This window comes from Mobula birostris, chromosome 9 (genome assembly GCF_030028105.1).
Source record: "Mobula birostris isolate sMobBir1 chromosome 9, sMobBir1.hap1, whole genome shotgun sequence".
Classification (NCBI taxonomy): domain Eukaryota; kingdom Metazoa; phylum Chordata; class Chondrichthyes; order Myliobatiformes; family Myliobatidae; genus Mobula; species Mobula birostris.
The window spans coordinates 19232742-19258106 of NC_092378.1; the positions used below are offsets into that span (position 1 = coordinate 19232742).

At 43.3% G+C, this 25365-nt stretch overlaps 2 protein-coding genes across 2 annotated transcripts in view; one reads left to right on the forward strand and one right to left on the reverse strand.

The window, feature by feature from the left end:
• Positions 1–4991, reverse strand: part of LOC140202568 (small nuclear ribonucleoprotein-associated protein B'-like) — a 33142-nt gene extending 28151 nt beyond the window's left edge. Inside the window, exons 1-3 of the mRNA XM_072267576.1 lie at positions 4873–4991; positions 3198–3238; positions 1327–1454 (exon numbers count right to left, since the gene is read on the reverse strand). Of these exons, the coding sequence (XP_072123677.1) occupies positions 1327–1454; positions 3198–3238; positions 4873–4903 (200 nt within the window). The 5' untranslated portion in view covers positions 4904–4991. The remainder of the gene's footprint in view (positions 1–1326; positions 1455–3197; positions 3239–4872) is intronic.
• A 6004-nt stretch (positions 4992–10995) lies between these two features.
• The window catches only part of LOC140203277 (ankyrin repeat domain-containing protein 26-like), a 127517-nt gene continuing 113147 nt past the window's right edge, over positions 10996–25365 (forward strand). The window contains exons 1-2 of the mRNA XM_072269292.1: positions 10996–11730; positions 21330–21444. Of these exons, the coding sequence (XP_072125393.1) occupies positions 11528–11730; positions 21330–21444 (318 nt within the window). The 5' untranslated portion in view covers positions 10996–11527. The remainder of the gene's footprint in view (positions 11731–21329; positions 21445–25365) is intronic.

Below are 25365 nucleotides of genomic sequence, written 5' to 3' on the forward strand. Positions count from 1 at the left end.
TATGGGTAAAAGACTGATGGGAATTGTATACAGCCCTCCAAAAAGTAGTAAGGATATGGCCTACAAATTACAACAGGAGGTAGAAAATCCATGACAAAAGGGGGATTTCAATATGCAGGTAGATTGGGAAAATCAGGTTAGTGCTGGATTACAGGAAGAGGAATTTCTAGAGTGCCTACGAGATGACTTTTTAGAGCAGCTCGTAGTTGAGCCCACTAGAGAATCAGCTAATTGGGGTTGGGTATTGTACAATGAACCAGAATCAACTAGAGAGCTTACGGTAAAAGAACCCTTATGGGACAAGTGAATATGATCAAATTCACCCTGAAATATGAGAAGAAGCTAAAGACAGATGTTTCAGTATTACAATGGAGAAAAGGGAATTACAGAGGAGAAGGCCAGAATGGATTGGAAAAGAACACTGGCAGGGATGACAGCAGAGCAGAATGGCTGGAATTTCTGGAAGCAATTCGGAAGGCACAGGATATATACATCCCAAAGTAGAAAAAGTATTCTAAAGTAAAGTGACACAATTGTGGCCAACAAGAGAAGTCAAAGTGAGGGCATATAATAGATCATAAATTAGTGGAAATTAGGGGATTCCGAAGCTTTTAAAAACCAATAGAAGGCAACTAAAAAGTTACTAAGGTAAAGACGGAATACTAAAGTTAGCTGGCCAATAATATTAAAGAGGATACCAGAAGATTCTTCAGATACATAAAATGTAAAAGAAAGACGAGAGTGGATATCAGGCCACTGGAAAATGATGCAGAGAGGTAGTAATGGGGGACAACAAAATGGCGGACGAACTGAAAAAGTATTTTGCATCACTCTTAACGGTGAAAGACACTAGCAATATAGTGGAAGTTCCAGGTGACAGGGGTCATGAAGTGTGTTAAGTTACTATAACTAGAAAGAAAGTTCTTGAGAAATTGAAAGGTCTGAAGGTAGATACATCACCTGGACCAGAAGGTATACACCCCACGGTTCTGAAAGAGGTGGCTGAAGAGGGTCTCTGGACCCTCTCCAATACCAGAAATTTCTTTTCACAACGAATGGTGAATCTCTGGAATTCTCCACCCAGAGAATTGTAGGGGCTAGATTATTGGAGGTATTTTAAGGTGGAAACAGATAGTTTTTAAAGACTGGGGACCAGAGGCCTATGAGGAACTGGCACAGAAGAGAAACTAAGGCCAACAAAGATCAGCAGTATTATGTTGAGTGGTGAGAGGGTATGTAAGGCTACATGGCCTATTCATATTCCTATTTTCTTGTGCTCTCAAATCTTTCTTCGGTAGAAAGTTAAGTAAATCCCCAAATACTTACACATTGTCTTCTCTCACTATGTATAAGCCGAGTACTACTTGTTCCACACCTTGTTGTGAACTAAATACTCGCTCGTGACTTTCGTCTAGGATTAAGTTGATGGTCTGATCAAATCCTTTTAGTGTACCCTGCCTTTAAAATGAAACAAGTGAAAGCAGTTCAAATTTCTCAACATGCATGTGCTACAGTTAAACTTCTGTTAGTTGGTACGGTTTTATTTGCATTTCCCAACAACCTTGAAGACAACCCTGACCCCAATGCAATCACATGAAAATCTGTAACTGCTGGAAATCTGATCAAACACGCACCAACTACTGGAGGAACACAGCAGGTCAGGTAGCATCTATAGCGGGGGAAGTAAACTGATGACATTTTGCACCAAGACTTCATCGTGCTGGGAAAAAAAGTGGGCAGGTGCCAAAATAAAAGCATTGGGGAGGCAGGTTATAGGTGAATCCAGGCGAGATGAGGAAGGTAGGTGGATGGGTGGGGAGTAGGAGTGATCTGAGCAGCTAGGAGATGATAAGTGCAAGAGACAAAGGACTAAACAAGATGAAATCTGATAGATGAGGATAGTGGACCATGGAATAAAAGGAAGGAGGTGGGGAATGAGAGGGTGGAAGGTTTGTGGCATCACACCTTGCATAATGATACGAAATAGTTCAACACTTTTGCAAATACATTCCAAGCAAGGACATCAGCAAAAGCCAAAGTGGAAAAATAGAAAGCAAAGATTTTCCGAGACACAGGCTTGAAAACAAAATGCACAGATATCTATGTACAGTGATGGAGCTTACTGAAAGGGTCCAATCCATTCTGTATTTTGGGGACCAATTACATCAAATGACAGACACCTGAAAACCATCCACTGATCAAAGGGAATTGAATACTGGGCCACTGTGACACCACTAACAATCATTAGGAAACTATTTTAAGAGACTGGACCAACTAGTGTTTAGCCAGAGAAATCATTAGGTGTCAAGACTGGGAGAGGGTGGAGACTGGTGATAGAGCAGCAGCTTTCTGAGAACCTTGTGATTTAAGCAGTCACAAAAATTACTTTCACAGTACAAATTAATATAATTATCTTAAGTTCAGGAATAATTAACTATCCAATGTAAAGCATATTTAGCTCAATAGCAAATCAATTTATATCTACAATTTCCAGAATGTTAAGGAACAAATAAAACTACAAGGGAAACATAATAAATTCTGGCAACTAAATTTGATTTTTAATCAGCCAGCACCAATAAGACAGATTTTTTAACTGCACAAAACTAGATTAAATGATTGGGGGTGGGGAGTCCTTTACACTTACATCAGAACGAATGTATTTCTGAGTAGTATGAATTAGATGGCTTGCATCTCACCTTACTGAGGACAACTCGAGGCCTCTTCTTCCATGCTCACAGAATTTACAGTGCAAATTTCCCTTGCATACCTATGGCAGCAATGTAAGACCTACTGGATTCCCTTCTTCTTTAAGTAATTATTAACTTTTGTCCAGAATCTGAGTCTTACTTCCAGGACATTTGCTGTGAGGGTAATTTTTTTTGGTATTTTCTGGATTACTGACTGTAGAAGTTGTCCTTTGCCTTATTAAAAGCCTCAATCCTGAATATATTTCATTCCCTCAAATCTTTTTATTCTACTGAGAACACTCCAAACTATCAATAATACTTGCACTTTATTTAGCAGTGTGATTAAAAATGTTTTTATTTATATTTGGCAGTATCGACCTAAACTGCCATTACCAAATCCCGTATACAAATGAGGAAAATTGCGTTCATTCTGACAGCAAGTTCTCTCAGAAAACAGAAGTATAAATATATACTTCATTTGTAAGAATTCCAACATGAAGGTTAACTTACCACAATCATTCTTCCATCTGCTGTGACCACTGCAACTGTACCTAAAAACTCAAGGTAAATCCATTTGTCTCTTCTGCACAATCAACATTAAATCAAATATTAACAGTTAGCATAGACACACTGCCATGTTTTTGCCAACATCAAGCTTTTTCACTAACCTCAATTTCACACTTTACCTCAATAATCAGTTTATACTTTACACCAGAAAGGGAAAATAGGTTTTATGAACCTCTAACAAAATCTACATATTTCTCCACTGACCTATCCCCAATAGCTGGAATTCACAACTTCCTCACATAATTAAATATCTTTGCATTCATATGCAAGTGCATCAAGACTTTTCAGAATGTACACAGCTGTAGTCATAACTTATCTTGCTAACATACTCATAGGAAAGTACAGCACAGAAACAGACCCTTTAGCCTATCTAGTCCATGCTGAACCATTTAATCTCTCTACCCCCATCGATCTGCACTGGAACCATAGTCCTCCATGCCCCCACCATCCATGTACATATCCAAACTTTTCTTAAACGTTGAAATTGAGTGTGAATGCACCACTTGTGCTGGCAGCTCGTTCCACTCTTACAACCCTCTGAGCAAAGAAATTTCCCATCATGTTCCCCTTAAACTTTTCACCTTTCACCCTTAACCCATGACCTCTATTTATAATCCTACCCAACCTCAGTGGAAAAAGCCTGCTTGCATTTACCCTATCTATACACTTAATAATTCTGTATACCTCTATCAAATGCCCTCTCAACCTACATTCCAAGAAATAAAGTCTTAACCTATACAATTTTTCTTTGTAACTCAGATCCTCCAAACCCAGCAACATGCTTTTAAATTTTAGCTGTACTCTTTCAACATTGTTTACATCCGTCCTGTAGGTAGGTGACCAAAACTGCACACAATGGACCAAATTAAGCCTCACCGACATCTTATATAACTTCAACATAATATCCCAACTCCTGTACTCAATACTTCGATTTCTGAAGGCCAATGTGCCAAAAGCCTTTTTAAAAAAAAACCCTATCTACCTATGACGCCACTTTCAATGAATTATGGACCTGTATTCCCAAACACGAGGAATTCTGCAGATGCTGGAAATTCAAGCAACACACATAAAAGTTGCTGGTGAACGCAGCAGGCCAGGCAGCATCTCTAGGAAGAGGTACAGTCTCGGCCCGAAACGTCCACTCTGCCTGGCCTGCTGCGTTCACCAGCAACTTTTATGTGTGTTGCCTGTATTCCCAGATCACTTTGCCCTACCGCATTCCTCAGTACCCTACCGTTCACTGTGTAAGACCTGCAGTGGTTGGTCCTCCCAAAGTGCAACACCTCACACATGCGTCTCTTCAAACTACCACAGCCCGCAATGTATTCATTTCCCATTCTCAAATCCTGCTACCCCATTAAGAAGGGTCCTAACCTGTGTTCAAGAGATGGCACAAACTCTCGACCCCCTCACTGTGACTTGAGGGTACAGAACCCTGGCTCCAGCCCATCAACATCACCCCAATGTATATAATCCTGACCCCAACCTTCTCACTGTGACCCTGATGTGCAAGATCCTGAATGCAGAACGTCAGTCTGAGCCCGACCATGTAAAGCTGCCTGCTTTCTCTCCTCCCCGCCGGGACGGAGCAGACCAGGCCGGCCCTGAATAAGGATACGGTTAATGTAGCTCTCCAGAGCCGAAGTCATACTGGTGCCGAGCCCGCTCACTGAGGCGCCGCCGGGCCTGCCGGGTAAACAGACCTGAACAGCCGAGAGCCGAGCCCGGCTGAGACGACGCTCCGTCAGGCTCGGTTAATAGCTCATCGACTGCTCCTTTCCCTCGGGGCAGGAGGTTGGCGCCTTCCCCCGCCAGCTAGGATCAAGGTCCTGCGCCCTCGGGTCACAGTGAAGAGTTTCGTCCAGACCTCCTCATTCCACAGTCCCGGACTCACAACCCCCTGAGATCGCTATGATGGCTGGGCAATCTCTCAATTAGGCACAAACTTCTAGAGCCTCTCTGTCCATGTATCCTAGGTTGTCAAGTGCCAGCATTCAAAAATAAGATAGGTTGGGAGGCAAACATAGAAGAACAAGCTAGTAAGCACTCGGCGGGGATTGTTACCCAGTGCTGTCATTATTTCTCTTGTGTGTCTCCTGGGTAATACTCATTTCGCTGAGAACCAACACTGCATGTCAAATTGAGGTTGTTACCCTGTGATCAGGGATCTGTTCTGGGACCCGTTCGTGATTTTAATAAATGACCTGGATGAGGAAGTGGAGGGATGGCTTAGTAAATTTGCTGATGACACAAATGCAGACATCCCACCTCTCCCGGAAGTTCTGGAAGTCTCCTGCATATTGATAGCGGCTCCCTGACACCTGCAAATTATATACAATAATCCGGAAATCCATTTTTCTCAGAGCGAGCAAGCGAGAGGGAGAGAGACAGAGACAGAGAGAGCAAGTGACGGACGTAGCGAGAGGGCATCCTGATTGGTCTCTCTTTGTGGTAAGTAGACCTATCAGTTTTCTCTGTGGGCGGGCTTTACAGTAGAACTCTCTCTCTCTCTCTCTCTCTTTCATAGTCATCAGTTCAGTTTAGTGTCCTGCAGTGCCATGGTAAAGTGTTCCAAAAGCAGAAAATATAAAACGTACTTCACCCCAGACTACACTAAAGTGTATTCCTGCCTAATAGGGGTCAAAAATAATGACAGTGTTGCTCGCTGCACTGTTTGCAACAGTGACTTTTCTATTGCCCATGATGGGTTAAATGACTGTAAAAGACATGTTGAGCTGAGTTTAACAGGTGTCATTCAATCATTAGCATAGCTAACGTTATTTAAACTAGCTGGCTAGCTGCTAAGGAGCTACTCTACTGATGTCCTACGTGATGAGGCCAAGCTCCCTGTGGACTTGCTTAAAGTTGTAACAGAATAAAAAAACGGCTCCATGATAATTTGACATAATATAATATAATTGGAGTGGCTTGTCATCTATTGGTCCCCACCAATGCCCAGCTCTCACCTGTGGCTTCTCGTAGCTGTTTGCATGCAACAGCGGCCACACCCCGGGCAATGGCTTCGACAAGCCGGCTAAACCAGGTGAGGGTAGCCGACGGGTCTCAAACCCTCGGTGAGATACAAACTTGCTCATCCCAGCATGCGAAGACTGCTTCAGTGGATCAGGCGGAGGAAACCCCGCTGGTTCAACGGCCGAGAAGGCGTTGCAGCAGCACATTGTGGAGTGTGTAGGGAGCGGCAGAGCACTTGAGAAGACGCAGCCATTCAATGCATCCAAGGAAGTTGCCAGACGTAACGATTCTTCATGCCACTGGATCCTGACTTCTGAGGCCGAGAGAGTGGGATCGTCCCTGTGCAAGGCTTTTCCACTTTAATATATATATGTGGTGTGTGTGTGTGTGTGTGTGTGTGTGTGTGTGTAAAATTAAGGTTGTTTGGTAAATGATGAATCAGGAGACTAATAACAACTAGAAAACAATGAGAAAGCAGATGAATTAAATGTGCGTTTTACATTAGTCCTAGAGGATACAAGTGATATCTCAGAAGTAGCAGACATTGGACATTTATTTTATTTATCTATTTATTGAGATAGAGTGGAATAGGCTTTTCCAGCCCTTTGAGCCAAGCTGCCCAGCAATTCCCCTTTTTTTTGGAAGAAAGGGAGGGATTCTGGAAAAGTACAAGCACCAGAGAAGTAGTACTGAGCAAATTCTTGAAGCTGCCAGCCAATTGGTAACCAGGTCCTGATGAAATTCTTTCTGGACCTTTAAAAGAAACATCTAGTGAGTTGATGGTTCATTGGTTTTAATTTCCCAAAATTCCCTTGATTCAGGAAATATTCTGTTTGATTGGAATAAAATAAATGTAATTGTTTTATTCAGAAAGGGAGGAAGACAATGCAAGGAACTACAGGTCAGTTAATTTAACATCTGGCATAGGGAAAATGTTAGAAGGTATTATTGAAGATATTATATCAAGGCCCTTAGGAAAAAAAAAACAAGATAATCAGATAAAGTCAACACAGTTTTATGAAAATGAAATTACATTTGGTCAATTTATTGGAGTGTTTTGAAGAAATAATATGTGCTTTAGGTAATGTGGAACTGGTGGACTTATTATACTTCAGATTGCAGAAGTCATTTGATTAAGTGTTACATCAAGTTTGCTTTCCAAAAATTAAATTTCACGTTGCTGCAGTTAATATAAGATTAACTGGCCAGATTTTAATAAACGCTGTTCTACAGGTATTGTGCTAGTCTCAACTTCCTACAATTGTCACAATGGAGCGCTGGGAATGGACCCAAATGCGAGACACAGATAATGAGGTACAAGGAACAGGACTTGACTGGAGTGAGGATGTGACAGGATAGAGGCCAGGAACAGGGACAAGAAAACAGACTTGGGCTAGGGAAAGCAAGACCAGGACTAGAATCATGGACTAGGAGACAAGGCTTGGACTCCGAGCCCGAGACTGGACAAGGACCCAGAACCTGGGTCTTGCCTCGGGCTCGGACCCCAGAACCAGTCAAGGACATGACGTGGCTTCAAGACAGGACGTGGCTGGAGTCTAGAGGTCTGAGCTTGGCTTGAGGCTGGGGTCTTGGGTCTTGAGCTTGGCTTCAGGCTGAAGTCGAGTCTTGAGCTTGGCTTCAGGGGCTGGGGTCGAGCTTGGCTTCAGGCTGGGGTCTTGGGTCTTGAGCTTGGCTTCAGGCTGGGGTCTTGGGTCTTGAGCTTGGCTTCAGGCTGGTGTCTTGGGTCCTGAGCTTGGCTTGGGATCCTCGAGGCTAGGGTTCTTGGAGCTTGGCTTGGGATCCTCGAGGCTTGGGGTCTTGGAGCTTGGCTTGGGATCCTCGAGGCTTGGGGTCTTGGAGCTTGGCTTGGGATCCTCGAAGCGGGTTCTTGGAGCTTGGCTGTGGGATCATCGTGGCTAGGGTTCTTGGAGCTTGGCTGCGGGATCATCGAGGCTAGGGTTCTTGGAGCTCGGCTGTGGGATCGTCGTGGCTAGGGTTCTTGGAGCTTGGCTGCAGGATTGTCGAGGCTAGGGTTCTTGGAGATTGGCTGCGGGATGGTTGAGGCTAGGGTTCTTGGAGCTTGGCTGCAGGATCGTCGAGGCTAGGATTCTTGGAGCTTGGCTGGGGATCTTGGGTTCTTAGACTGGGAACTGACAGGTTGCTCCAAGGGGGACTGACAAGACAAATCAGCAGCCCACACTCAATCCCAAGGCTACTTCTATTCCAAGTTCAAAGATGGGAATCTGGTGCCTATGATTAACTCAACCAAATGAGGGACAGCTGGAAGACCTGGAGTCCTGAGTCCACGGACCAGACCGTGAAGCGGAATGCGGACTTCACGGACCGGACCATGACAACAATTTATATGAATGATTTGGGCAACGATTGAAACTGGAGTTGCAGGGGGATAGGAACTAGAGTGCCAGAACAGATAATGGAGAGGTTGTGGAGACAGATGGTGTTAAGACCTAAGACAACCTCAGGAATCAAATGATTGAGCATGATTCAACTAATATTCTGAGCTGTATATATTTCAATGTAAGACGTTTTGTAGGAAAGGTGGATAAGCTCAGGACGTGGATCAACACCTGGATTTATGATATTGTAGTCATTAGTGAGACTTGGTTGCAGGAGGGGCAGAACTGGCTGCTCAGTATTCCGGGTTTCCATTGTTTCAGTGGGAAGGATTGAAGGAGGAGGGGTGGCATTACTGGTCAAGTAAAATGTCACAGCAGTGTTCAGTCAGGACAGACTGGAGAACTCACCTAGTGAGGCATTATGGGCAGAACTGAGTAATAAGAAAGGTATGACCACATTAAGGGGTTATCTTACAGATCACTCAACAGTCTGAGAGAATTAGAGAAACAAATTTGTAGAGAGATTGCAGACAGATGCGAGAAATATAATGTTGTTATAGAAGGTGATTTTAACATTCCACATATTGACCAGGATTCCCATACTGTAAAAGGACTAGATGAGCAGTACACACAAAATGCTGGACGAACTCAGAAGGAAAAGAGTAAACAGTCAATGTTTTGAGCCAAGACCTCTAATCAGCACTGGAAAAAAATGAGAAGTCAGAGCAAGAAGGTGGGGGGGATAGGAGGAAGAAGTACAAGGTGGTAGGTGATAGGTGAAATCAGGAGAACGGGAGGGGTGAAGCAAAGAGCTGGGAAATTGATTGGTGAAAGAGATAAAAAGGCTAGATAGGGGAGAATCTGATAGGAGAGGGTAGAAGACCATGGAAGAAAGGGAAGGGGGATGAGTACCAGAGGGAGGTGTTGGGCAGGTAAGGAGATAAGGCGAGAGAGAGAAACAGGAATGGGGTAATGATGAATGTGGGGGCAAATACTAGAAGTTTGAGAAAATTACGTTCTTGCCATCAGGTTGCAGGCTAATCAGATATAATACCTGCCCCTACACCTCCTCCCTCACTACCATTCAGGGCCCCAAACAGACCTTCCAGGTGATGTGAAATTTCGCCTGTGAGTCAGTTGGGGTTATCTACTGTATTCGATGCTCCCCGTGTGGCCTCCTGTACATCTATGAGATCCGACATAGATTGGAAGACCACTTTGACAAGCACCTACACTCCGTTCGCCAAAAACAGCGGGATTTCCCAGTGGCAGTCCATTTCAATTCTACATCCATTTCCCATTCCAACATGTCCATCCATCGTCACAATGAGGCCACACTCCGGTCGGAGGAGCAACACCTTATATTCCGTCTGAGTAGCTTCCAACCTGATGGCATGAACTTCGATTTCTCAAACTTCCAGTAATCACCCCCCACTCTCTTCACCAATTCCCCATCTCCTTATCTCCTCCCTCTGGTGCTCTTCCCGCTTCCTTTTCGTCCATGGCATTCTGTTCTCTCTTATCAGATTCCCCTTTCTCTAGCTCTCTTTGACCAATCAATTTCCCAGCTTTTTGCTTCACCCCTCCCCCTCTCCTGATTTCACCTATCACCTACAACATTGTACTTCTTCCTCCCCACCCCGACCTTCTTGCTCTGACTCATCTTTTTATTGTTTTTAAAAGAGCATATATACAAACAAGAGAATTATCTTAAATATATAACACAAACTGAAAGTGAAATAGACATTATCAAAATCATACGTAGTATTAAGCTAATATATAGTATATGATAAAAAGGAGACAGCTAATTCTCCTCTTATCAATTCATAGAGAGAAAAAAAGTTTAAATTTTTTAAAAGAGAAGAAAAAAATGCAAACATGAGAAAATCTGCAGATGCGGAAAAAAAACCCACTACACTATATGAGAAAAGGGGAAAAGAGGGGCTAGGCAGTCCATTCTGTGGATCATGAAATCTGGAGCAACACCCACCACAGTCGCTGGAGGAACTCAGCGTGTCATCCCGATCCAGACAAAGGTTCTCGACCTCTAACGTCGACTGTGCGTTTACCTCCATAGATGTTAGCTAACCCGCTGCATTCCTGCAGTATTTTGTGCGTTGCTCAGATGTTTTTTAAACTAAGAAACAGATCGCTATTGTTCCACTGCGCTGTATTAACCTATGACAGCAGAAGCCAGCCCCTCTCCGGGCAACACTCACCAACAGACCTCCGACTGGAAACCGACCCGCCTCTCCCTCCTCCGCTTCGTGATTGGATGGCCCGTCTCTCGGGCCCGCCCCGGGCACGACGTCACGGGCGGGTGCCGCCGGGCGACGAGCGATGGGAATTGAATCAGTGGTGGTTGGGGGGAATCTTCGCGAAGTTGGGGAATGGCGCAGGCGAGTGGCAGTCTGATGTGGGGTGGGAAAGGGAGAGGGGAGATTGTCCGCACTGTCTGCAGGGGGCCCGGAGCAGCCCCTTTCTGTGCTAGAGAGGCACCCCTCGTTGAAATGTACACTCACTGACGATTGCTTGTCACTCATTTAGGCCGCAGCCCCAATCAATCGGAGCCGAGAACTGCTGTTTACTGTGGAGATTAAAGTACTGAGAGGTAGTGGAGGAATCTGTCACGGCGATAAATATCGTGGAACATCGGTGATTGCACCTGTAGAAACAGAGGGATAAATCGTACAATCTGATCCCCCGGATTGAATTATCAGCATCATCCTGGTAGCCGGATTCTGTCCCTGGATTTTTTTTTGTTAATTTTGGACGTTTTGCTAGTTTTGGAGTTTTGCTATTCCTGCATATTTGCTTTCTTGGATTTTAGCTCATCCAAGATTTTCGCAGTAGGAAATAACGTTTTACTCCATCGAGCCGGAAAACGCAGCTGAATTTTGCACCCGCTTTTGGCAAGGACTTGTCTCGCATTAGTCGTGTAAAATGAAGAGAATACTACAAATTGCAAAGAGGAAGGAAAAACCGTCTTTCAAAACTTGTGACACTTCAAGTGAAATACGTGTAGGTTATGAATTGAAAGAGAAAGATTTGGGAAAACTACACAAAGCTGCTTCTGCTGGGGATTTGAACAGACTTCGGCAGCTCATTAAGAAAAAGGATGTTAATCAACTGGATAAACAAAATAGGTAAAGAAGCGCGGCTTTAATCTATTATTGTGATGTTTATTGTTTAGTATACTGTTTCTTTTGTTGGACTTCAACGTCACATCTACTACAGTGTTCCTAAGCCGGAGTTTGAAGCTAACGGCCCACAGATTGCTCAGAGTATAAACACAAGAGATTCCGCAGATGCTGGAAACTTAGAGCACGCAAAAAATGCTGTGTCCTGATTAGCTGATGTTACGTGATCTGCTGAGTTGCACCAGCACTGTGTGGGTGAATTGCTCTGAGTTCTGCTTTATCGTTAGTTTGACATTTTTGAATATTGTGAACTTGATTTTTTTTAAAACTTTCTTTGGATGACTGAGAACAAGGGATAGATTATATTATCTTTAATTCGGGGAGTTATGATTCAGTAAACTTGCTATGTGCGCTGTAGTTTTGTTGGGATATTATTGCCTCTTGAAATCCCCACGTTAAATACTTTAAGAAAAATCTCAAGCATTACCTGTTCATAAATGAGGTGTTGATTTGAAGCCCTATATTCAGAGAATTTTGAGCATGAAAAGCAGCCTGTCGAGACTTTGGTGAATAACCCTTTCATCCCATTTCCATGTTTTTTAAGCATCTTTAAAAATATTTTCTCTCAGGTGCATATCATTACGTTTTTTTGAAATTCCTGCTTGATTCTGTGTCCTGACCGTAATCTCCAGGTTATGTCTATGTTTATACGTTATCTCCTTATATCCACTGCCCACAATTTTAAATCTGCACCATTTGGTTCTGAAACATCTGCTAGGGAGCAACTTCCCACTCTTTGTCTAAACCAGCCATGATCTCATACGTTTCCATCAAAATTTGTCAACTCTTTGCTTTTCCAGTTTACCTTTATGGCTAAAAAATCCCCCTGCTAACACCTCCGCGTTCTTTTGGACCTTTGCTAGATCACCAATTAAAACTGGATGTTTGACTTCAGTAGCAGCCTAGCTCCTGCCTTACGTACCATACCTTGAAAACGTAATCAGCCCCCAATCATATGTTCACATAAATGAGTATTACAACTTTGATCAATTTAACTGAGGATTTTTATTTGTGAAGCACATGTTTTTTTTTTCACAGTAGGGCCACAAAAAAGGAAAAATTGTAAAGCATGAAAAAGTAAAAATTTAAAAACTGAAATGTCAGCATTTCAAAATTATTCATCCCACTTTGCTCAGTACTTAGTCGAACCACTTCTCACAGCTATTGCAGCTAGTAGTATTTTTGGATAAGTCTCTATTAGCTTTGCACACTGTGATGGAGAAGATTTTCTCATTCTTCTTTGCTAAATTGCTCAAGTTTTGATGGGGAGTGGGGCTGGGCAGAGATGATCGATTGGGTTGAGGTCAGCACTCTGACTGGGCCACTCAAAGCACATCAGATTTCTTCATTTGAAGCCACTCTATGGTTGCTCTGGCAGTCCTTCTGAAAAATGCACTTCTTCCTCAATTTGAGCCTTCTGGCAGAGGCTAGCAGGGTTTTATTCAATAGGTTCAATTTAATGTCAGAGAAATGTATACAATATACATCCTGAAATTCTTTTTCTTCACAAACATCCATGAAAACAGAGGAGTGCCCCAAGGAATGAATGACAGTTAAATGTTAGAACCACCCAGCTCCCCCCACACGAATAAACAGCAGCAAAGCGGCAACCCTCCCTCCCCCATCTGCACCCTCCACCAAGCACTCAAGTGTGCAGCAAAGCTTCAGTAAAGACACAGACCTGCAGTACTCTAAAGACTACTGATTCACTGACCTCAAACCTGCTCGCCTCCCGAGCCATGAAAATCCGGCATCCTGAAGGCGCGCTAGTCTTTTAGGCTGCGTCCTTGGCATATCGAAAAATGGCCGGTCATGAGGCCCTGGGAGTGGGTCTCATTCCTGCAAAGAACCAAAGTCAGCGTGTAACTCCAGGTTAGGGTCTTCAAAAAAACCCTGAAAAGGAAAAAAAGAGATATTAAAGATAGAAATAGAGCTGTTTCCAAAGATGCAAGCAGAGGAGTTGCAGTTCGGTGCCATCATCCTGAGCTCCACCCTCAAATATTGAGGACCTCCGTAGTTAGCAGTATTCATCTTCCCGTCAGTCCTGACCAGATTTCCAGTGTCTGCTGCTGAAATACATCCCCATAGCATGATGCTACCTCCACCATACTTTACAGTAGGGAGGTGTTACCTGGATGATGCGCAGTATGAGATTTACACCACACGTACAGTTTAGTGTTGAAGCCAAGACGTTCCACATTCTATCTCATGACTTTCTTCCACATTTTTACAGCATTTTCTCAGTGATGCTTTACAAAGCCTTTATGGGCGAGATGTGTTCTTTTTTTAGCTAGGGCTTCTTCCTTGCCACTCTTCCAATAATATCCTTTTTGTTCAAGGCCTTAGAGATTGTGAAACCATGAATTTCATCTCCAGTTGCAGCCACTGACTTCTGTTACTCACTCAGTCACAGTTCGCATCACGGTACCCTCTCTTACAAGTGCCATTCTTCAGCTACTAACTTTAGAGGTGCAGCCTAACCTAGGCAGTGTGGCTGTGATTTTGTATTTTTCCCACATTTTCACAATGGACTGCTTTGAACTCTGAGGTATGTTCAGTGACTTTCAGATTATCCCAGATTTGTGTCTCTCTATTATCATTTCCCTGATTTGAATGCTGTTTTATCTTCATGTTGGTTTGGTTTGGTATGTTGAAAACCAACGATGCCAGTTGGACCTTACAGAGGGAAGGCATTTATTCTAATAAATTCATTGAAAATAGGTGATCCTCCAATTTTCTTGATCAACAAATTAGGGGAGTTGTAAGATATAATATATGGCATTGCACCTGATAAAAGTTAGCATAGTAATTACAAAAGGAATGAATACTTTTTCAGCCTCACGATTTTGGATTTTAATTTTTAATAAGGTGTTGACAGATGCTGGTTTTTTTCCTTTTGATTTGACATGGAGAATGTAGATTAACTTAAAAAATCCTAATTCCATATATTTTAAATTTAGAAAATGAGACAGTTAAATGTGAAAATAGTTGTGGGGCTGAATAACTTTTCAAGGCACTGTAGATTAAGCTTAAAGAACAGGAATTCTGCAAATGCTGGAAATTCAAGCAACACACATCAAAGTTGCTGGTGAACGCAACAGGCCAGGCAGCATCTCTAGGAAGAGGTACAGTCGACGTTTCAGGCCGAGATCCTTCTTCAGGACTAACTGAAGGAAGAGTTAGTAAGTGATTTGAAAGTGGGAGGGGGAGGGGGAGATCCAAAATGATAGGAGAAGACAGGAGGGAGAGGGATGGAACCAAGAGCTGGACAGGTGATTGGCAAGGGGATACGAGAGGATTATGGGACAGGAGGCCCGAGGAGAAAGACAAGGGGAGGGGGGAACCCAGATGATGGGTAAGGAGTATAGTCAGAGGGAGAAAAAGGAGAGTGAGAGAAAGAATGTGTGTATAAAAATAAATAGTCGGCTGGGGTGATATACTGCACACTTCACCTGTGAGTTGGCTGGGGTGATATACTGTATCCAACCACTAAGCACATCTTTCCCTCCCCCCCCCCCCCCCGCTCTGCTTCCCGCAGGGATCGCTCCCTACGCCACTCCCTTGTCCATTCGTCCCCCCATTCCTCCCCACTGATCTCCCTCCTGGCACTTATCCTTGTAAGTGGAACAAGTGCAACACATGCCCTTACACTTCCTCCCTTACCACTATTCAGGGCCGCAGACAGTCCTTCCAGGTGAGGCAACACTTCACCTGTGAGTCGACTGGGGTGATATACTGCGTCCGGTGCTCCCAATGTGGCCTTCTATATATTGGCGAGACCCGACGCAGACTGGGAGACCGCTTTGCTGAACACCTACGCTCTGTCCGCCAGAGAAAGCAGAATCTCCCAGTGGCCACACATTTTAATTTCACATCCTATTCCCATTTTGACATGTCTATCCACGGTCTCCTCTACTGTAAAGATGAAGCCACACTCAGGTTGGAGGAACAACACCTTATATTCCGTCTGGGTAGCCTCCAACCTGATGGCATGAACATTGACTTCTCTAACTTCTGCTAATGCCCCGCCTCCCCCTCGTACCCCATCCATTATTTATTTTTATACACACATTCTTTTTCTCACTCTCCTTTTTCTCCCTCTGTCCCTCTGACTTTACCCCTTGCCCATCCTCTGGGTTCCCCCCCCCCCACTTGTCTTTCTCCCCGGGCCTCATGGCCCATGATCCTCTCATATCCCCTTTGCCAATCACCTGTCCAGCTCTTGGCTCCATTCCTCCCCCTCCTGTCTTCTATCATTATGGATCTCCCCCTCCCCCTCCCACTTTCAAATCTCTTATTAACTCTTCCTTCAGTTAGTCCTGACGAAGGGGCTCGGCCTGAAACATCGACTGTACCTCTTCCTAGAGATGCTGCCTGGCCTGCTGTGTTCACCAGCAACTTTGATGTGTGTTGCGTAGATTAAGCTTAGTTTATCTGCCCTAATATTCAGTGCTGCTATTTATGAATCCTTAATTACATATGTTTTTAAACTAGCCTTTGAGCAAGTCTGGCCATTTAGTCTATTTTCTTTTTATTATTTCTGCAAAAAAATGTAACTTCATTTTTGTCTGTTAAGTTTTGTCCACTGCTTTGTCGCGCAGTCTCTCAGCCCAAGTGTGTATTCCTGGTCAATTATTGCAGAGTCATAGAGCCACAGACAAGTACAGCGCAGAAACAAGCCCTTCAGCTCATTGTGTCTGTGCCAAACCATTTGAACTGCCTACTCCCGTCAACCTGTGCTGGGACTATATCCTTCCATGCCCCTACCATCCATGTACCTATCCAAACTTCTTTTAAACATTGAAATCAAGCTCGTATCCACCACTTACACTGGCCACTCTTGTGGCACTCTGAGTGAAGAAGTTTAGCCTTCTGTTCCCCTTAAACTTTTCATATTTCACTGATAACCCACGACCTCTAGTTGTAGTCCCACACAACCTCAGTGGAAAAAGCCTGCATTTATTTGCATTTTCCTGTAGGTAGGTGAGCAGAACTGCACACAATACTCCAAATTAGGCCTCACCAACATAATGTATAACTTTTACATAACATTCCATATCCTGTACTCAATACTTTGAGTAAAGAATGCCAATATGCCAAAAGCCTTGTTTTTTAACAACCCTATCTACCTGTGACCCCACTTGCAATAAATTATGGACCTGAATTCCCAGATCACTTTGTTCTACAACACTCCTCAGTGCCCTACAGTTCACTGTGTAAGACCTACCCTGGTTGGTCCTACCGAAATGCAACACCTCGGACTTGCCTGCAAAAATTCCATCTGCCATTTTCCTAGCTGGTGCAGGTTCTGCTGCAAGCTCTGGTAGCCTTCCTCACTGTGCACGATACCCTCAATCTTAGTATCATCTGCAAAGTTGCTATCCAACTAACCGCATATCATCCTTATCATTGATGGAGATGACAAACAATGATTCACCCAGCACCAATCCCTGTGGTACTCCACTAGTCTGAGGCTTCCAGTCTCCCACAAAACCAATGTCTAATACAATTTACAATCTCATCTTGAATGCCAAGCAACTCTTAAGCCATCTTCCCTGTGGGACCTTGTCAAAAGCCTTGCAACGTCCACTGTCTTGCCTTCATCAACTTTATTGCTAACTTCCTCAAAAAACTCTAAGATTTGTTAGACGTGAACTACCATACATGAAGCCATGTTGACTATCCTAATCAGTCCATGTCTATCCAATACTTATATATCCTGTCCTTTAGAATATCTTCCAATAACTTTCCCACTACTGATGTCAGGCTCACTGGTCTAAAAATTCCTGGCTTATTTTTAGAGCCTTTCTTAAACAGTAGAACATCGTTAGCACCAATCCCTGTGGTACTCCACTAGTCACAGGCTTCCAGACTCCAAGTTGCTCTCACCCCCATCATTGTAAAGTGCTTTGAGAGACTGGTTCTGTCACATCTGAAATCCTGTCTGCCCACTACCCTGGACCCCCATCAATTTGCCTATCGCACCAACAGGTGAACAGAGGACGCCATCTCCACGGCACTTCAGTCTGCCCTGACCCAGCTGGACAACCCCAACTCTTAACGTCAGAATGCTGTTCGTTGACTTTAGTTCAGCATTCAATACTATGATCCCCTCCAAGCTGATCGCCAAACTTCACCAGCTTGGTATCAGCTCATCCCTCTGCAATTGGACCTTGGACTTCCTGACTAATAGACCCCAATAAGTTAAGTTAGACACCCTCTGCTCCTCCACTCTCACCCTGAACACTGGTGTGCCTCAAGGCTGTGTGCTGAGCCCTCTTCTGTACTCCCTTTTCACCTATGACTGCATTCCTGTACATGGTTATAACTCCATAATCAAGTTCACATATGACACCATGGTGGTTGGCCTGATCAGAAGGGATGATGAGACGGCCTACAAGGACGATGTCCAGCACCTGGCCAAGTGGTGTGCCGATAACAACCTGGCCCTTAACTCCCAGAAGACCAAGGAGATCATTGTAGACGTCAAGCATGCTAGGAGCCATACTCACGTCCCCACCTACATGAACGGAGCTGTAGTGGAGCGTGTATCAAGCTTCAAATTCCTTGGTGTCCACATTTCCGAGGATCTCACTTGGTCCCTGAACTCCTCCATCCTGATCAAAAAGGTGCAACAGCGCCTTTATTTCCTGCGGAGCATCAAGAAAGCTCACCTCTGTCCCAGGATACTGACGGACTTTTACCGCTGTACCATTGAGAGCGTACTCACCAACTGCATCTCAGTGTGGTATGGCAACTGTCCCGTATTGGACCGCAAAGCACTCCAGCGTGTGGTGAAAACTGCCCAGTGGATTATCGGCACCCAATTATCCACCACTGAGAACATCTACCATAAACGCTGCGAGGGCAGGACGAAAAGCATTACCAAGGATGCATCTCACCCTAACCATGGACTTTTTACTCTCTTCCCATCTGGTAGGTGCCATAGGAGCCTCTGCTTCCGCACCAGCAGGCACAGGAAGAGCTTCTTCTCTAAAATGGAGACACAAAAGATTGCAAATGCTGGAATCAAGAGCAACAGACAGTTTGCAAGAAGAACTCAGTGGGTCATGCAGCATCTGTGTGATAAAAGATTTGTCACCATTTCAGGTCAAAACCCTGCATCAGGAACATGGGCAATTCCCTTCCTCCCACAGAAGCTGCCTGACCTTCTAAGTTCCTCCAGCAGATTATACTTAGCATCTTCGGGAATCCCTTTTTATCCTTTATAATGCTATCACATCCTTTCTGTATTGTTGATCGTAACTATACACAACACACTGGCTATGGTATGATTAATGTCTGTTAATATTTTAGCAGGAACACTTGCCCCTCTATTCTGTGTCTAAGCTGATGGAGGCACGTGTCTAATATGCCATGTTATTTATTTGTCTGTCTGCCATTAGAGCAGAGGTTCTCAGCCCTTTTTTTAATGCCATGGACCCTTACCATTAACCAAAGCTTCTCTGGATGCCAGGTTGGGAACCCCTGTGTTGGAGGTTTGTGGACATCCATATCAACATTCTTCTGCCCTTCTCAATTCTGTTAGATCCTATTTCAGATTGAGTTACAGATACCACTATTGTTCCCACTTAATCCACTCCATTGCTGTTTGCTTGGGTCTAGAATTTCCTTCCTGTCCAGCAACCACGGTGCTAGTTTTGATATCACTTACTTGTGGCTCTTATTTTTAATTCCATATAATTTATTAATACTGCAGAAAGCAGCGACCTTTTACTGAGCTCTATAAAACCTTACTGCAAACATATTTTTAAAATTCCAAATGACTGTTATCATTTGCTTTCTACTAATGACTCATTTTTAATCCAATTTCTCTCTTCCCCTTTGATCGTGTAGGGGTTTACTTCCTTGATGAATCTGTTGTGTGCAGTTTGCTAAAATCCATTGCACCGCATCAACTGTTTGTTGACAATCCTTTTTAATTCCTCAGGATGTTCATTTGTAACCTTTTATTAATAAGCCTATGATGACCCTATCTGTTATCAACCATGGATGTTCTGTCCCAGCTGTCCATGTGATACGTAAGTGAGAGCAGTACGATATCGAGAGCAAGCTGTTCCCCATGCAGCAGGCTTCCCCTTCTCTGCACATCTGATGAATTGAAAGGAATGGCAGAGACTGGTACAGTTTGGCAGCATCACAGGAGTTGCGCATCTGTGTTGAACTCAAGGTGGGACTGCCTTAGGGACTCCAGCTCCGATCTTTTCCTCAAGGCTTACTCTTGAAGCCTTCCCCATAAGTGGGTATAGCCATAAGGCAACAAAGGTTTGAGATCAGAGTTTTTCTTCTGGAAGAGCTGGCAAGTCTCATCTGCCCAAAGCGACTGGTGCTAAGGCACCAGTAATCCGCCTTTTGCCTCTTAGTAGAAACTGTTTTGAGGCACAGGTAATGGGAGCTTATCCCACTGCCATTCCCCCCACCCCCGAGTTATAACAACTTTAAGGAACCAACTCTATGATGATTGCCTTTTATTAATCCGTAAGTCACTAAGTACTGATTCATACAGTCACTTGGACTTTTTCCACTTATTTGTCCTATCTGCTATCAGGCTAACAGACCTGTAGTTGACTTGACCTAGTCTCTCTGTTGATACCACATGAACAACCTTCTGGTCCTCTCTTCTTTTAAATAATTAAATTTTATCCAGACTTAGTGACAAATCAAATACCATCAGGAAGTAAACAGACTAGTGTCCTGAACTTGAAGCTGAATGCATTTAAAACAGTGGAGATCCATACAAACTGAGAAGAAATGTCTCCTCTCCACCATTCATCATTAATAACTCTACAGTGAGCATCCTTTCAACATTCAGATTCCTGGACTTCGTTATTTCGCAGGATTGCATGTGGGAGAATCTTATCCTATTCATTAAAAAAAAGGCTCAGCAGAGAATGTACAGTTGGTAAAATTCCATCTTTCTCAGAACATACTGTTGCAATTCTACACTGCCATCGTAAAGAGTATCCTCACATCAGCCATTGCTGTCTATTTTGGTGCTATATCTGACAGCAATCTGTCAAGACAGCAGAAAAAGATTATTGGTTGCGGTTTGCCATCACTGCAGGACTTGTGTGTGTCCAGGACAAAGAAGAAGGCAGGAAAAATCATTGCAGTCACTACCCACCCAGCAAACTGCCTTTTCCAAATACTCCTTTCTGGAAAGCACTATAGGGCTATTGAAAGAAAAACTTAATGTCATCTTTAAAGTTTCTTTCCCCAGTCAGTTGATATGATCAACGATTCAAGGTGCTCCAAAACTCCCCTCTATCTTTTATTATCTCAGTACAGCACTTCACTGTAATCTCTTGAAACCACTTTTTATAATGCTGTTTACATTGTAAATGCATGATGGTATTTATGTATTGATGATGGAGGTCTCTAATAATTTATTGACATCCAGGACAGTTATTTGGATTTTTTCTTGTTAGATTTTACATTGCAAATGCTACTGTGCCTTTATCAGCTATAATAGTGTGAGTTTTTACATGATAACTAGCACATTTACTTATTAATTTTCTTTCTAGAGCACCACTGCACCTTGCATGTGCAAATGGACATGCTGATGTAGTTGCTTTGCTTGTTGAAAATAAATCAAACCTGAACATTTGTGACAACGAAAACCGCTCTCCTTTGATGAAGGTAAGAGATCTTGATTTTGATGGGGCCAGTCTATTCGTTTAATTTCCTTTTGCACCTTTCCTGAAACCTTCATCCTCCCTAGAGTGTAGTGACTTGATTTAGTCAATAATCCATTTCCCCTACTTTTTCAAATATCCTTCAGTTTTCTTGTCCCTTTTGTTTTCTCTCTCCCATATGAATTATTTCATATTCCAGTGCTTTCTCACTTTTTCCTCATATCTGTACTCCATCACGAGGTCTTTCCTAATTCTCCGCCTGTTTTAATTTAATATTAATCACAATTGATTATGGTCATAACAGTTGGACCAAAGTGCACATATTTAATTTAGTACCTATACAGGTGTCCCCTGCTTTTCAAACGTTCGCTTTACGAAACCTCACTGTTGCGAAGGACCTACATTAGTACCCTGTTTTCGCTAACAGAAGGTGTTTTCACTGTTACGAAAAAAGCAGCACGCGATCAAAAGCAGCGTGCGCCCCGAGCAGCCGCTTTCACCCGGATTCGAAACTGCATTCTCGCCGGCATTGCTTTAACACGTGCCTGTGAGCAGCTGTTAGCAAGATGAGTTCTAAGGTATCAGAAAAGCCTGAAAGAGCTCGTAAGGGTGTTACACTTAGCATAAAACTAGGCATAATTAAGCTTTTTGATCGTGGTGAATGAAGTAAGGACTAAGTGAGTTTGGCTTGTGGAAGCTGACGAAGATGATGTTGAAGAGGTTTTCACATCCCATGATCAAGAACTGATAGATGAAGAGCTGATGCAATTGGAAGAGGAAAGGATAACAATCGAAACCGAATGAGTAATGATAAAGTACGACTTTAATTTTGAAAGGGTGCATCAGTTTAGACGATATTTGCAGAATGGTTTGAGTCCTTACAAAGAACTGAATGATAGAAAAATGCTCGAGGTTCAGCCTTCCACATCAGCCACAGCAGACGACGAACCTCGACGTTCGACATCGAAGCGGGCAGTCATAGGAGAAGATGAGCTGCCTGCTCTAATGGAAACAGATGACGAGATGACACCCCAGTGTCCCACCACCCCAACTCCCAGGCCGCGGACAGATACCGATTCGCGGAGAATGCAGTGGTAGCCGGGGGACACACAGCACATCTTTAAGAAAAAAGCCGAAATAAGCATGCTAATTAATTAGGTACCGCCCAGGATGTAATTGTTGGCCCAGATCAGAGGTGATGCAACCGGCAATCTAACACACCACCATCAGTGTGCTCCGTGCTTTCCCAATTCCGGTAAGTGATACTACACTGTACATACATTATTTCTACTTTATATCGGCTATGTATTTTTACGTGTTATTTGGTATGATTTGGCAGCTTCATAGCTTAAAGGTTACTGGAGAGAGCGCTTGCGCCGTGTTTTTGCCAATGGCGCTTGCGTGAGATTTTCGCTACGGAGAACAGTTCAGGCAATGATTGTGGAAAAGTATTTCTACTTTATATAAGCTGTGTATTTATCATATTATTCCTGCTTTTACTATATGTTACTGTTATTTTAGGTTTTATGTGTTATTTGGCATGATTTGGTAGGTTATTTTTGGGTCTGCGAATGCTCACAAAATTTTCCCATGTAAATAAATGGTAATTGCTTCTTCACTTTACGACATTCCGGCTTACGAACCATTTCATAGGAACGCTCTACCTTCGGGTGGCAGGGGAATCCTGTATCCAGTTTGATATAAAAATTTCTCCATCTCAAAGGAAAGATTAGTGACAAGTATTCACTACAAGCCTGCAGGTTCCCATGGTGATCTTGAATGTACTTCCACCCACAGCCTCTGTACCATTCGCTCAGTTCCTGTGACTCTGTTCTATTCACTCCAGTGGTAGTCCCACAGAAATGTCCCCGAGATGTCTTCCTACCTAAAACATTCTCAACATAGCTCGGAGATTGCTTGACTCCATCTCATCTATTTCCCACACATCTATTTTTATCCCCTCTCCTGGACAGAACAAAGAGTTTCACTAACACAAGAAAATCTGTAGATGCAACACATACAAAATGCTGGAGGATCACAGCAGCCCAGGCAGCATCTATGGAAAAGAGTAAACAGTTGACATTTCGGGCCGAGACCCTTCATCAGGACTCAGATGAAGAGTTTCACAGTTTCTTGCCTTCCACTGCAGCAGCCTCCACATTCAACAAATCATTCTTAGTAATTTCTACTAGCTTCATTGTGATCCTACCTCAAAAGATGTTCTCCCCTCTCCTCCTCTTTCAACATTTTGAAGAGACTATACCCACCATGACTTCCTGGCCCACACTTACGTCCCCAGCAACTGCTCCCCTTTTGTGCAGCATTTTCCAATATGACTGCATGAAATGCTATATCTATGCTCAATTTTGATACAGGGTTTTCTTTCTGATAATGTCAATAATTCCTTTCCTCTTACATATTCTATGTTGTTTGATCTGCTGAGTTCTCCTAGCAGATTGTTTGTTGCTCCCTGTTCCAATTTCTGTAGTCCCTTGTACCTCTACTGTACTTTTTCCCCTAATCCTTTCTGCTGTCCTGGAACACAAGGAATCCTTTGAAATGAAGCAGCTGTTGCCTTGCACTTTCGGTTTGGCATAGTGCGTTCTTTTGTTCACATTGTGGTTTCCTCCTTATTGGAAAAGCCAGGCACTGACGGTGAGCACTTTGCAGAGCACTTGTGCCGACGTCCAAGAAATGACTGGGACTACTTTAATTCTCTGTCCGACTCCTACTCTGACACTTGAGGGACAGCACCTCATTTTATGAGCATAATGCAGCTTTGGGCTTAATACTGAAATCAGCCATTTCAGGTAACTCACTTTCATTGTCTGAATTTCTACTGTAAATTATTCAGCTCTGATAGCAGTTTACTTTTTCTCTCTCCATCAATGAAGCCTGACTTGCTTGACATGACCAACAGCCCCACATTTCACACCTTTTCATGCTTCTTTGTATTTTTACTTTTAAAGTACTCCTGGGGCTTTTGTTTTGTTTGTAATAGCCCCTATTAGTCAGCTGGATGGATCAGTCCTCAAGACTACTTTTCTCCATTGCAACACTGGCTCTTCTCTCCTTCACTGTCTTGGAAACGTAAAGCTAACTTGTTTTTTGTTTCAAGGCTTGGATGAAAGACTTTCAGCCCACTTCATTAACTCTGTTTTCCTTTCTACAGATCCTGACTAATCTACTGAGTATTTCCAACAGCTGCTGTTATTATGACATGAAATATTAACTGTGTTTCTCACTTCATAGGGGCTGTCTGATTTGAGATTTGAATATTTCTTGCTTTTTCTGATGTATTTTTCATTTCAAAGTTATATGTTATTATTATACAGTACAGGTTTCCCCTGCATCCGAAGGTAGAGCGTTCCTATGAAACGGTTCGTAAGCCGAAATGTCGTAAAGTGAAGAAGCAATTACCATTTATTTATATGGGAAAATTTTCTGAGTGTTTGCAGACCCAAAAATAACCTACCAAATCATGCCAAATAACACATGAAACCTATAATAACAGTAACATATAGTAAAAGCAGGAATGATATGATAAATACACAGCCTATATAAAGTAAAAATACTTTTCCACAATCATTACTGAACTGTTCGCCGAAGCGAAAATCTCACGCAAGCACCGTCGGCAGAAAATCTCACGCAAGCGCCGTCAGCAGAAAATCTCACGCAAGCGCCGTCGGCAAAAACACGGCTCAAGCACTCTCCCCAGTAACCTTTAAGCTATGAAGCTGCCAAATCATACCAAACAACACGTAAAAATACACAGCCGATATAAAGTAGAAATAATGTATGTACAGTGTAGTATCACGGGAATCGGGAAGACAGCGTGCGAGCACACGACGGTGTGTTAGACTTGTCAGAGTTTGGGTGGTGCAGTGGCCCCCACCCTCCGGGCCGCCGCTGAGCGATACATTGC